Source organism: Mobula hypostoma, chromosome 7 (genome assembly GCF_963921235.1).
Source record: "Mobula hypostoma chromosome 7, sMobHyp1.1, whole genome shotgun sequence".
NCBI classification, from domain to species: domain Eukaryota; kingdom Metazoa; phylum Chordata; class Chondrichthyes; order Myliobatiformes; family Myliobatidae; genus Mobula; species Mobula hypostoma.
The window spans coordinates 86,627,190-86,640,111 of record NC_086103.1 but is presented as its reverse complement, the minus strand read 5'-3'; the positions used below and the strand labels follow the sequence as shown (position 1 = coordinate 86,640,111).

Genomic DNA, 12,922 nt, shown 5'->3' with positions numbered 1-12,922 from the left:
GAACTAAAAATAGGGAAAAGATGCTTCTTTTCATAGTTTCCTGAATGTGGTGACACAGGTAGATAGACTGATGAAGAAGGAAGTTGATATACTTACCTTCATCGCTGAGGCATTGAGTGTAAGAGTTGCAACATCATGTGAGAGTTGCAGAAACCATTGGTTAGGTCACAGTTGGAGTATTGTGTCCAGTTCTGATCACTACACCATAGGAAAGTTGGGATTAGGCCAGAGAGGATGCAAAGAAGTATGTTTCAAGGACAGGAGGTCTTGGGTTATAAGGTAAGACACCCATACATGATGTGGTGGTCTAATGATGAATGCCATTCAAGCACTTTATACATACAGTATAACAATAATCAATTATGTAAACAAAGATTGCTTAATGAAACAATATATTTACAATATTACTCAAATATTACTGAAACACTAAATACACAACACTCCTCTCTGCTTAGCTATAAACTCCAACTCAATATAGAATGCATCTCAACTCAAGTATATAACGTATTGCTCTCTACTCATATATACAGTATACTATATAATACAACTACTGTACTATATAGACATCCAAAGCATAGTAAATTTTGTATTGTCCCATTCATGCCTAAAGATTTAATCTCTGTAGTATTTCTTACTCTTGTAGGGTAATGTCTTTCCTGAGCAAGAGGGGGTGGGAAGGGATCACCCTGCTTGGCAGGTGAGACTAGTGGATGTGAGAGAATCTCAGGTTCTGTGGCCTCCTCCATGATGGGTGTAGGAGTTGACTCTGGGACTGCAGGAAGTGCTTCTGACAGCTCTGGACACCTTTCCTCCGGATGTATTGGCATTTGAACAGTACATGGCAAGCTGCTCAGTGTACTGATCTATCCCAAGACAACAGATAAAGCTTCGAGCCAACGCTTCATTTTGACCATGCCTAGACAAACAGCATGTATCTCCTCCAACTCGTTAGCTCGCAGGTTGGGTGGTACAACAACTCTCAGTCCACACAAAGGCAACCACAGTCAAGGGCAAGTTCATCCTGAAACTGGTAAAACTGGGGGAACTGGAGTTACTGCTGCACATTCCAGCCACTTTAGGTGGCCATGCAGACCTGAGACAGTGTGGGGTCTCTTTTTGATGCCTTTGGATGATTTCTGCCATAATAGGGAGACTTTCAATTTGCATTGGGGAGAATATGTCAAGAGGAGCATCCCCTTTTGTGAATTTTTCAGGTATTTCCATTTCCAAGGCTAATGGGACAATCCATCGACATTAACATGATTAGTCATCCTCTTGAATTCGATCTTGTAATTGTGTCCTCCAAGAAACAGAGCCCATCTCTGCATTCATGCTGCTGCTGTCAGTGGATGGAACATGGACACTAGTATTTGATGATCAATAATGAGGGTAAACTCTCTCCAATCGAAGCTCTGGTTGAAGCATTTTACACCCCAAACTAGACTCAAGGCCTCACCGTTAATCTGTGCATCATTTTTTCTCTACAGTGGTATGGGAACGTGCTGGAAAGGCTTTGGGGTGTTCACTTCCATTCCTCATAACATGTTACATGTCTGCACCTACACCATAAGGCAAGGCATCACAGGCAAGCATCACTAGACGATGTGGATCATAATGTGTGACTACAGTGACTGATGTCTCCATTTCCTTTGTCTTTTGGAAAACCACCTCACACTGCTTTGTCCATTGCCATTTTTGCCTCATCTGTAGTAATGAGTGCAAGGAGTGAGCACATTAGCCAGGTTTGGCAGGTACCTGTTATAGTAATTGACAAATCCTAAAAAGGACCACAACTGTAATACATCCTTTGGTCTTGGGAGCACCCACCACAGCTTGAATTTTCTCAGCACACTTGTGTAATTTTTGAGCATCAATGATGTGACACAGTAACTGATGCTTAGTTTAAAGAATTCACACTTGTCACGTTCTGCTCTGAGGCCATACTATTCTAATCTTTCTAACACCTCTTTGTCTCCACCAGTAAAAATGATGTCTGGGTAGCCTTGTAGCACTTGGTCCAGAGCTTTCTGCCAGAGTGCAGGTGCAGGCACTACTCCAAAAATAAGTGATAAAACCCTTTCTGAAAACTTATGGTGAGAAGCCATCTTCTATCTCCGTCTGTAGGTAAGCCTCCACTAAGCCCACCTGACTGAAGTGGAAAGATTTGCAAAGATATCCTCTACTCTGGGCAGAGGATATTGATCTACTCTCAGTACTGGGTTTATGATGACTGTAAGATTACTACAGATCAAGACAGACCCACTCCTCTTGGCTACTGGGACCATTAGTGTTGCCTATTTGCTCCAAACAACTTTGGAAAGAATCCCTTCAGCATCCATGCAATTTAGCTCACTGACTACTTTATTATGGATGGTATAAGAACCAGATAGGCTTTGTAAAACTTGGATGTGGCATTTTCATTTAACTTTATTTTACCCTTGATGTGTTTGAGTTTTCCAGTGCTGTTCTTGAACAGTGCTGTGGTATCACCCAGTGTCTATCCTATTTTGCTTTCAGTTGGCTTGATTGCAGGGGATGTAGCGTACAAGTGGTGGATCGATCTGCAATCAAGTTGTAGTATTGTACCCACAATACTGGTCCTACTATTTTTGTCACTTTCAGGCCCAATGTTGGTTGTTGTATTTCACTGTTACAAATGTCATTCCCACAGGAGTTATTGTTTCTCCAGTATAAGTTGTTAGTTGGATACCTGTGGGCTTCAGTTCAGTATCTTTGAAATGTCATTCAAACTCATTTTGTCAAATGACTGAAACAGCAGAGTCATTGTCAAATTCTATCTTAATTAATTTGCCATTCATTTCTTGTGTAATCTATATTGTTTATCTCTTGTTAGTTTCCACATTGTAAATTTGAAGGCTATGCAGTCCTGTGTCACTCTCATCATTATCAGAATTTTCATCAACAGCATGCAGCTTAGTATTCTTTTTGAAACTGCAACAGCTTTTATCTTTTTCTCTTCCCTGTGCAGTCCACTTATTGACTGTTGTGCATTTGTATGCGTCCTACTTGGTTGCATTTTCTGCAAGTTTTGTCTTTAAACCTTCACTGGTCTGGTGCATGTGAACTGTGCCAAAACGGTAACACAATTTGTTCAGCCAGGCATATGTTGCAATTTTGTTCATGGTTAATTTCATTCCTGACTGCAACTCACTAGCATTCCTGTGGACTGTTTATATTGATACAGCAATTTCAACTACTCTTTTAAATGTGAGTTGTGCTTTAGTTAGGAGTCTTTTTGAATGCTTTCTTGTAAGACTCCAAATTAAATGAACTTTTGGTGAATTATTAAGCCCATCATTGAACTGACAATGCTAAAACAATTTCTTTAATTCAGGCATGTAAGCTGAAATGGACTCCCCTTCCTTTTGATTCCGCTTATGAAATCTTAAACATTCTGAAATCAACAATGGCTTCCGTTCTAAATGTTCCCGCATTATGCTTATAACAGCAGAAAACTTCTAATCAAACTCCTGAGCACGTTGGTGCTTCCGCACCAGATGGTGATGCAACCAGTCAGAATGCTCTCCACAGTACATCTGTAGAAATTTGCGACATACAAAGTCTCCTCAAACTCCAAATGAAATATAGCCGCTGGTGTGCTTCCTTTGCAATTGCATCAATATGTTGAGCCCAGGATAGGTTTTCAGAGATGTTGACAGCCAAAAATTTGAAACTGTTCATCCTTTCTACTGCTGACCCCTCGATAATTGATGCAATTGTGAAGAAGGAATCTGATAGAAGAGGAGAATGGACCATGGGAGAAAGAGGTGAAGGAGGGGCACCAGGGGAGTGTTGACAGGTATGTGAGGAGAAGAGAAAAGGTAAGGGTATCCAGAATGGAGAATTGAAGAAGAGGGGAGAGGGAGGGGAAAATTACCAGAAGCTTGAGAAATCGATGTTCATTCCATTAGGTTGGAGGCTACCCAGACGGAATATGAGGTGTTGCTCATCCAATCTGAGAGTGGCCTCATCGTGGCAATAGATGAGGCCATGGACTAACACGTCAGAATGGGAATGGAGGTTGGAATTAAAATGATTGGCCAAGGGAAATCCTGCTTTTTGTGAATGGAGCCAAAGTGCCTGACAAAGCAGTCGCTCAGTCTAAGTTGGGTCTCACCAATGTAGAGGAGGCCTCATCGGGAGCACCAGATACAGTAGATGACCCCAACAGTTTCACAGGTGAAGTGTACCTCACCTGGAAGGACTGTTTGTGGTCCTGAATGGAGAAGAGGGAGGAGGTGAATGGGCAGGTGTATCATTTTTTTGCTTGCAGGGATAAGTGCCAGAAGCAATATTAGTGGGGAGGGACAAATGGACAAGGGACTCATGGATGGAGCAATCCCTGTGAAAAGTAAAGAGTGGGGCAAGGAAAGGCAAAGATGAATTTGGTGGTAGGATTACACTGAAGTTGGTGGACGTTGTGGAGAATGATATGTTGGATGCAGAGTCTCATGGGGTGATAGTGAGGACAAGAACTCTCTCCTGTTAACGTAGTGGGAAGATGGGGTGAGGGCAGATGTCTAGGAAATAGAGGAGATGCAGGTGAGGGCAACATCAGTGTTGGAGGGAGGGAAACCCTTTCTTTGAAGAAAGAAGACATCTCTGATGTCCTGAATATCCTGGAAACAGATGCACTGGAGACAAAGTAACTGAGAAAATGGAATGACGATTTTACAGGAGAGAGGGCGGGAAGATTGGGAAGTCAAGATTGTTTCTGACAAATGACTTTTCATTAGAAAGATTTCAGCAGGCTATTTACCTGAAACATAGCATTGCCTCTCTCTGTGGTTACTGCCCAACCTGCTGAATATTTCCAGCATTTGGATTTTACTTCCAATTTCTGCAATTTTTGTTTTTGTTCATGAGAGATCAGTGAGTCAAAGATACATATTAAACACAAATTTAACTGGCCTTTATTATTATATAAATATTGCCTTGACAGGATGGCAGAACATAACCAACACATAGTAAAGCTTTGGCCTTTATTTTATCCTAACAGTTTTCAAACAGTATGGATTTGAGTTTCTTGTCCATTTTGCACATAAATTTACACTGATTCCATTGAACACAGTGTTCATCAGGCAAGGTGCAAAATGATATCTGAACCTTCTACTTAATTCTATTGTGTCAATTATGTTGTAGTCAGGGTTTGGAATAATCTGCCAGAAAGGTTAATGGAATTCTTCAACAGCAAATATTCGCTGTCAGAGACAAACGGGTGAAGTTAATACCATCTTTTGCTCTGAAAAGAAATGCCTTTCCATCCCCTTTTGTTATCTGAGAAATGTATATTAAAATAACTATCTAGTTACAATAAAACACTTTTATGAACCTTACTTCTGTTGCTCGCTATGTTCAAGGTAGGAAATCAGCCAAGCCATGCCAGACCAGGGAAATACAAAGTTAATTGCCTTACAACTGTGTTGTAAAACACTTTTAATACTCTTTGTCAGTACATTTTAATGTGCATTCTATCAGCAGAGTATTAGGGCAGTGACACGTTTATTGCAGGTTTGAAAAAACCCTGTTTACTGAAACTTGGCAGTCAAGTGCTGCTAAAGAACATCACTTGATAGGTTGATGGCATTTTTACTGTGCTTTATTGCAGCTAATCACCCCGCATGCAATTAGAGTGCAGACCCCTCCCCGTCACATCCCTGGTGTGGTGGAAGTCACATTGTCCTACAAGTCGAAACAGTTCTGTAAAGGAACCCCGGGCAGGTTCATCTACACAGGTAAGCAACCAACTCTTGGATTTTTTGAAGCTCATTGAGACTGTAGAAAGGCTGATACTTCTTTCTTTCTTTTGTGGTTTTAGGAGTCATTTGTACCCTTTGGTAGATTTTCCAGTGTTTTTTCCTTTAACATTTGAATTGCTCCATTAGATTACTCTGTCAATGGCTCCATTGTATGATTTTGTCCCCATTGGGTTCATACTATTTTACCCAGAGAGACAGAGTTATTTCACCCTCTGTGTAGCCTAGATTTGCCCCCTTCCCCACTCTCTCCCAAACCCCGTACTGGAATGTGTGCTTGTTCGGATTTTGATAACGATAAACCTGTCCTTGACTGCCACCATACATGTAAATAGTCTGGCAAAGCCCAGTCCCAGCAATATATCTTCAGCGGTTAGAAGTGAGAGTGGAAGGTGTTCGGCAAAAATCCAGGCATTAATAGAAATGTCAATTGCTTGGATTAAGGGATGCTGGGAGAGTGAAGAGTAGATAACATTAAAAGAAAGCTGCTGTACTAGTTGGCCTGTCTGATGTACTTAGCCTTGTCTTTTCCCACTTTACCTTTCCAGTAACTATTCTGAATAGTGTCAACTAAACACATCACTTAGCCAATGTCTCAGCTTGTTTTCTCTGTGGATGTAATCCTTCCTCTGGCTGTATCAGTTTTACACTTAGAGGTGCTTGGAATTGATTGGTTTCACCTAAGCTATATGTTGCCACCCTTCCCATCTGCTCCCAATGCCCACCCTCACCCTCACTCAAGTCACAGTCCAGGTTTGAAATCAACAGTGATACAGCCACTATGTTGACCTCCATAAGTGACTTACTGCATTCCATTTGCATTCAAGTGCAACTCCATTTGTATTTTTGGGTACCTCTGAAAATACATGAGGCAAAAGCTGTGAAGAAAAGATCTAGTTAACTGATTAACAATGCTCTGAATAGTCTTGGGTACTTAACTCCATCTCCTCCACCTTTACACTGTAGGCTAGAAAACAGGAAAGTCCTCCTATATTATGGTCTTTGATTGGACTTTGTAAGGTGTTTGATGCAGTGTCCTAATTATCTTTGAAGTTTTTAGACAAGCAACTTTAAATTGATGATGTAATTGAAGTTTGGGAGACTCATCAAACGTACTACTTTTGCCATTTGCAATCTGCTTGGTGGCCCGGGCAGAAAGAACTTCAAATATGATGTATACAAGGAAACTATATATATAGGAGAAGAAATGAAGCAAAGTCACTTGGTTCTGTAGAGAGTTCTTCTCACGCGGCAATGTAGAAATGATTCAAATCTTGTTTCTAAGCAGTAAATTTGTCAGATCTGAAGATATAAATTTTCACTTTCCTGGGTCACATAGGAAAGTGACTTCTCCATAACCTTCTCTGCATCATTTATGAATCAGCCTGGGGATTTCCCATTAGTGGCTTGGCTGGTCTTCATCTAAGTCATTCATATTCTCGGTGTGTGATTCTGATTAACTAATTATGTGATGTTCCTAAAATTGGCCTCCATGCGTGCTGTATCTCAGGCTCTCACTGACTCAGGTGGCACACAAAAATAACCAGGACATTTTTTATATAAAAAAAAGTTGGAAGTTCCCCAACAACATTACTGCAGGGAAGGCAGTCATCCTGTGACACAGGCAATAGGTGTTAGAGCCTTGATGAACCTTCACACAATCTTCATGGAGAAGCTGCAGGAATGGTTGTGAGGGAGGTGAAAGGAAGTCCAGGGGAGGAGACACCATGTGGACTCAGTACGTGCAGCTACTCTTCACCCTGCTCATCATCCCATGGTGCAACTGACCCCCACACCACGGAGAGGCAGGGGCTCTTCATGCTGGCCCTGGTCATAGTGGTTGTTAGTGTTGTCAGATATATAGAGAGCCTGCTACAGTTCATGGGATGCTGAATGAAAACCTGGAATGTTGTTGAGAAGGTGAAACCGAAATGTGGGCTGATGCAACAGTGGTCACCTTCTCAGCTTTCTGGAACGTGAGGTGCCTCTTCAGTACACTAAGCCAAGGTGAATTAGTAAAGTCTTGGAGGAGAATGATCTCTCTAAAGCAGTATAAAATACATTTGAAAAGTGCCCAGAAGAAAACTGTTCTTCAATGAATAATGAGAGAACAATATTTCCACCCAAACATTTTTAGTATTCGCAGTCTATGTCTTTCACATTTTTAAATGCAGCCACAATACTGCTGAAACCTTCCCACAGTGCCTTGCATTTTATCAGTCTGTCTATAATTAAACAAACGCATTTTGTTTGCCTGTTTGAATGACTTCTGATATATTTTATTCATTTTAAAAGAAATTTCAAAACATATCTTTCATTTCTCAGTACATTAAAATGACACCTTTATACTTATGACAGTATTTTAATCGTTCTGACATTTGGTTGAATTCTGTCAGCAGTGCAACTACAGGAAGTAATAGTCAAATATATTTTCATTTTGCCTCCATGATTGCCTTTTTATTTGTCTTATCTTGTCTGAGAGGCTGCTGTCTGGATTGCAGTGAGACTTTTGTTCCATGTCGAGGCACAGTGGACAAAGAAGGAGAATGACAGCGAGCAGCTTCAAACACTCAACCTTTTCTGACCTCATAATGCTTTGGAGTTCATCAGTCAAGAGGGACCCTGGTCTAATAACCGACAGTCTGCAGGAAATCCCTTCCATGTGTAATCTGTAATAAAAGCAGAAAATTCTGGAAATACCTAGTAGATCAGCCAGCATCCGTGAATAGAGACATGGACTCAGCATTTCAGGTTGATGGTTTTCCTACCTAAAGGGTTAGGGTTAGGGTTAGTAAGTTGTTGGCACCGGAAGCATGGTATTGCTTGTCAGTTGCCCCCGGCACATCCTTGGGCTGTGTGTTTCATTAACATAAACAATGCATCGCACTATATGTTTCATGCCGAAGGGTCTCCACCCAAAATGTTGATTGTACTTTTTTTCCATAGATGCTGCCTGGCCTGCTGAGTTGCTACAGCATTTTGTGTGTGTTGCTTGGATCTCCAGCATTTGCAAATTTTCTTTTGTTTGCGCTATATGTTTTGATATTTCGATGTACATGTGACAAATAAAGCTAATCTTTAACCTTTATTAACAGAAGGATATATTGGTAATGGACGGAGTGCAACAAAGGTTCTATATTCTAAATCCCTCCTCATATGACAGTGCTACCATCCAGTTACAGGGATAGGAACAGTGCCACTAATCTGTACTGAACATAATGGCAAATTAAACTAAGGCTTTTCTGCCTGTATCTGGTCCATATCCCTCCATTTCCTGCATATTCATGTGTCTTTGCAAAAGTCTCTTAAACGTCACAATTGTATTTGCTTCCACCACCTACCACTCTTGGTGTAAAACACTTCTGCACAGCCCTATAATCATTCCCCTTCTTATCTTAAAGCTATGCTCTCTAGTATTTGACATTTCTACCCGAGGGAAAGACTCTGGCTGTTTGCACCTCTCTGAACTTTATAAACTTTTATTAGATTTCCTTTCACCCTCTTCTGCTCCAGTGAGAACAACCGAAGTTTACCCAATATAGATTCTGTCTTCTAATCTGTTAAGAATCCCTGTAAACTTCTGGACCATTTTCAAAGCTTCCTATCGTTCTTGTAATGAGGTGGCCCAAGCTTTACATAATACTCTCAAATGTGGCCTAAGCTAAGTTTTATATAACTGCAGCCTGACTTACTGTTGTACCCAGTATCCGACCAACAAAGGCAAGTGTGCCATGTGCCTTCTTTACACCCGATCTACCTGGCTGATGAGGCCAATGTGTACTAGAAACGGAGGAACAAAGAGGATCTCATTGAAATGTACGAAACCCTGGCAGGGCTTGGCAGGGTGGACGCAGGGATGATGTTTCCCTTCTCTGGGGATTCTTGGGACCAAGGGTTACAATCTCAGGATGGGGCAGGGGCAAGACCTTTAGCACTGAGATAAAGAGAAATTTATTCACTAAAGAGGATAATGAACATTTGGAATTCATTACCATGGCGTGATATGAAGGTCTGGTCCCTGAGTATGCTTAAGAAAGAAGTAAATAGATTTTCATATACAAAAGGCACGGGAGCATAAAAGAACAGGCATTTGGCACTGAGATTCTGCATCATGCATAGAATGACAGAGCTGACTTGAAGGGCTGAATAGCCTTCTACTTCCATGTCTATAAGTAAAGAAATAAAAATAATTGAAGTTGATTATGTAAAAGTCCCAGATAGAAATGTTATTAGGAATGCTGATACTATTTATACAGTATCTTTCCAAGAATCATTAAGAAAATATCACTATTCATTGAGGTTAGATTGCTCACTGATTTCCCATGGTGACTGAATGGAAATCCATCTACCCCATGTGAATCTGAACCATCAGACTCAGAATCCTGGCCCATACTATAGGGGTAGTGGTCAGTACTGCAGACCATCTCAGCTTTCCCGGGACAGAGAGATGCTGAACCTAAGAATTTCTGGAGGGTCCCAGTCTGGAATGTAAGACGGGACTAAAGACGAACTCAGTCACAAACATGAGAAAATCTGCAGTTGCTGGAAATCCAAGCAACACACACAAAACGTTGAAGGACCTCAGCAGGCCAGGCAGTATCTATGGAGAAGAGTAAACAGCCAACGTTTCAGGCCGAGACCCTTCATCGGTTCTGATGAAGATCCTCCAGTATTTTGTGTGTGTTGCTAAAGGTGAACCCAGCCTAGATGAGATTCCTACTGTTATGCAATAGCCTACAAAAGCAACTTCAGTGTACATACTGTGAATGTTCTGCAAGGTACCTCAATTAGCCAGGGAGAAGGTCACCTTTTGAAAGGAGGGGCGCAACTAAGTATAAATCTTAAATTTATCAAAACCTCACATCTTCTCTAACATAATTTCAATTTCATCACTTGAAAAGAAATCCCAGAGGCAGTCAATTCAAGTGTAGGCAGCTTTCTTAATTGTGCCCCATATTAGCTGTGTATGGAACAGATTTGCCTAATTTGTTTGTTTCTGGTTTCTTCTGGCATCCTGAAGAATGTCAGTTACGGAACTGTCAACAGTGTGTGCACTGTGTGGTGATGGGTGCAGGGGAAGTGCATTGGTCACACAATTTACCCCACTCTAATAGGGGCAGTGAACACTGGCAGACTGCTGTGTGTTGACATTGTTGTTGTACCTAATTAAAAATCATAAGCATGACCGTGGAAGAAAAATTTGTTTGTAGTACAATCATTCTAACATCAAATTAGAGAAAATGGTTACAAGCCATTTAGCTGGGGTTTCACACTGAGTTCAAGAATTCCCCAAACAATTTTTGATTCATTTAATGAAGATAGTCAGCATTTTTGCAAAAGGAAAATTGAGAAACAATTTTTTTCTCTCTTTCTGCTGTGGAAATAGTACCATTTAATAGTAAAATCTTTAGCCTCTGAAGTACACGAAGCATAAATCCTGTCGTAATCTGGACCCAGTGGACTGCTGTTTTTTAATTGACTTTATTGGTCTCTTGTAAGTTTTGAATAACAAGCTAACTAGCTGTTTAGTAAACCCATCCAACGTCTGTGTGTAGGTCATTCATATTTCCCATGTGAACTTGTTTTAACTCCCACACAGTTTGTACTCTGATTTTTTTTAACAAGCCTCATTATAGTTCTACAGGAAATAGACCAATTGGAAGTTCTGAACCTAACACATTCCATGAAACATTCCAAAAAACTGGAGTGTTTTATTTTTCTTCTCTCCTTCTGTAATGTTCCACAGTGAACGCAATGTTCTGGAACATATTATAAAACCACAGTGGCTATGTATTTTCTCAGAGTGGATAGACCTTAGTCCTTCAACTAAATACTTAATATTGCTTGTTCGTTTGACCTTACTGGGGGGGGGGGGGAAAGTAGTGGAGATGATTGAGGGAAATGGACCAAACTACAAGGCAGTTCTTTTATTTAGACAGTGATTCAATGTACCGTCAGCTGTGCTTTCCTGGGCTGTAGGAACTGCCTGCTTCTGTTGCTTCATTGCTTGTGGCCAGGTCTCATTCAGAAGAAATTATTTTTAATTGTTGCTAGCCAAAATATGGCCTTCAGCTATCTATCTGTCTGAAAACTGCCTCTTAAGCTGACCTGAGTGACATTCCCCCAATTTTTTAATATAAGCATACACATGCAACACATGACCTGATCCCACCAGTTAACTTGCTGCATTCAGGATCATGTGCCCTGTGCCCTTACCAACCAGTGAAGTGGAGACAGGGCTCTGTCTTAGATACCAGCCAGATGGTCTTAACTTCCCTCACTGTGAACGACTTTGCACTTTTGCTCCAGAGCTTCACAACGCAGACCTGCATCTCTGTTAGCATGGAGCCAAAGCTAGGGGGTTGTTTTAAATCAAAAGATAGTGTTAAATAGTGTTAAATACTGCAAATATCAGTCTCTGGTCAGGAGAGGAAGGGAGGATGAGTGATGGTACATAATGATGGCTTCAGCCTCTAAGCTTCAATGGGGAGATGTAGTTGGTTGATATTAATGGCTGAGATATTACATTTTAGTATCATGGATATAACCAGGACCTGTTTCTCCCTCACTGCCATGAAGTTAGCCAACAGTTAACTTTTCAGGAAATATGAGAGACTGCTGATGTTGGAGCCTGGACTAATAAGGAGGAACTCAGTAGGTCAGGTAACATCTATGGAGGGAAATAGACAGTTGACACTTTGGGTCTAGGTAAAGGTTTTCATCCCGAAGCATTGGCTGTCAATTGTCTTGTTGCCTGATCCATGCTTTCTTCCAGAATTTTGTTTGTTGTAATTACCACCTCAGTTATGTCTCAAATCACCAATGTAGTTGGGTTAACATTTCATCCTCTTGGCAATACTTGGTGTCCCACTCTACCTTGTTTCAGTCCTTTCATTCCAATGTTTGATCATATTGGAGCTCCTAAGTATGTGTCCATTTTGCCAAATGAACTCCCAGACCAGCCTGAAGTGGGGCTGCCCACACTGCTGGGATGTATTACTAGGGATTTTAGCACCATAACCAACCTGCCCATCTCCAGTATCTTTACAATTAAAGAGTGACAGTGCTTGCAGTTTAAGTATTTATGATGAGAGACTCCTGGACAACTCTAGAGATTTCCACACTCGAGTACAAGGCCTAAAGTA

At 41.0% G+C, this 12,922-nt stretch overlaps 1 protein-coding gene across 3 annotated transcripts in view; it reads left to right on the top strand.

Moving 5' to 3' along the window:
- ebf1a (EBF transcription factor 1a) overlaps positions 1-12,922 on the top strand; it is a 481,697-nt gene that overhangs the window by 308,534 nt on the left and 160,241 nt on the right. For all 3 annotated transcript variants that reach the window (XM_063053691.1, XM_063053692.1, XM_063053690.1), the window contains exon 10: positions 5,630-5,756. In XM_063053691.1, coding sequence (XP_062909761.1) covers positions 5,630-5,756 — 127 coding nt within the window. The remainder of the gene's footprint in view (positions 1-5,629; positions 5,757-12,922) is intronic.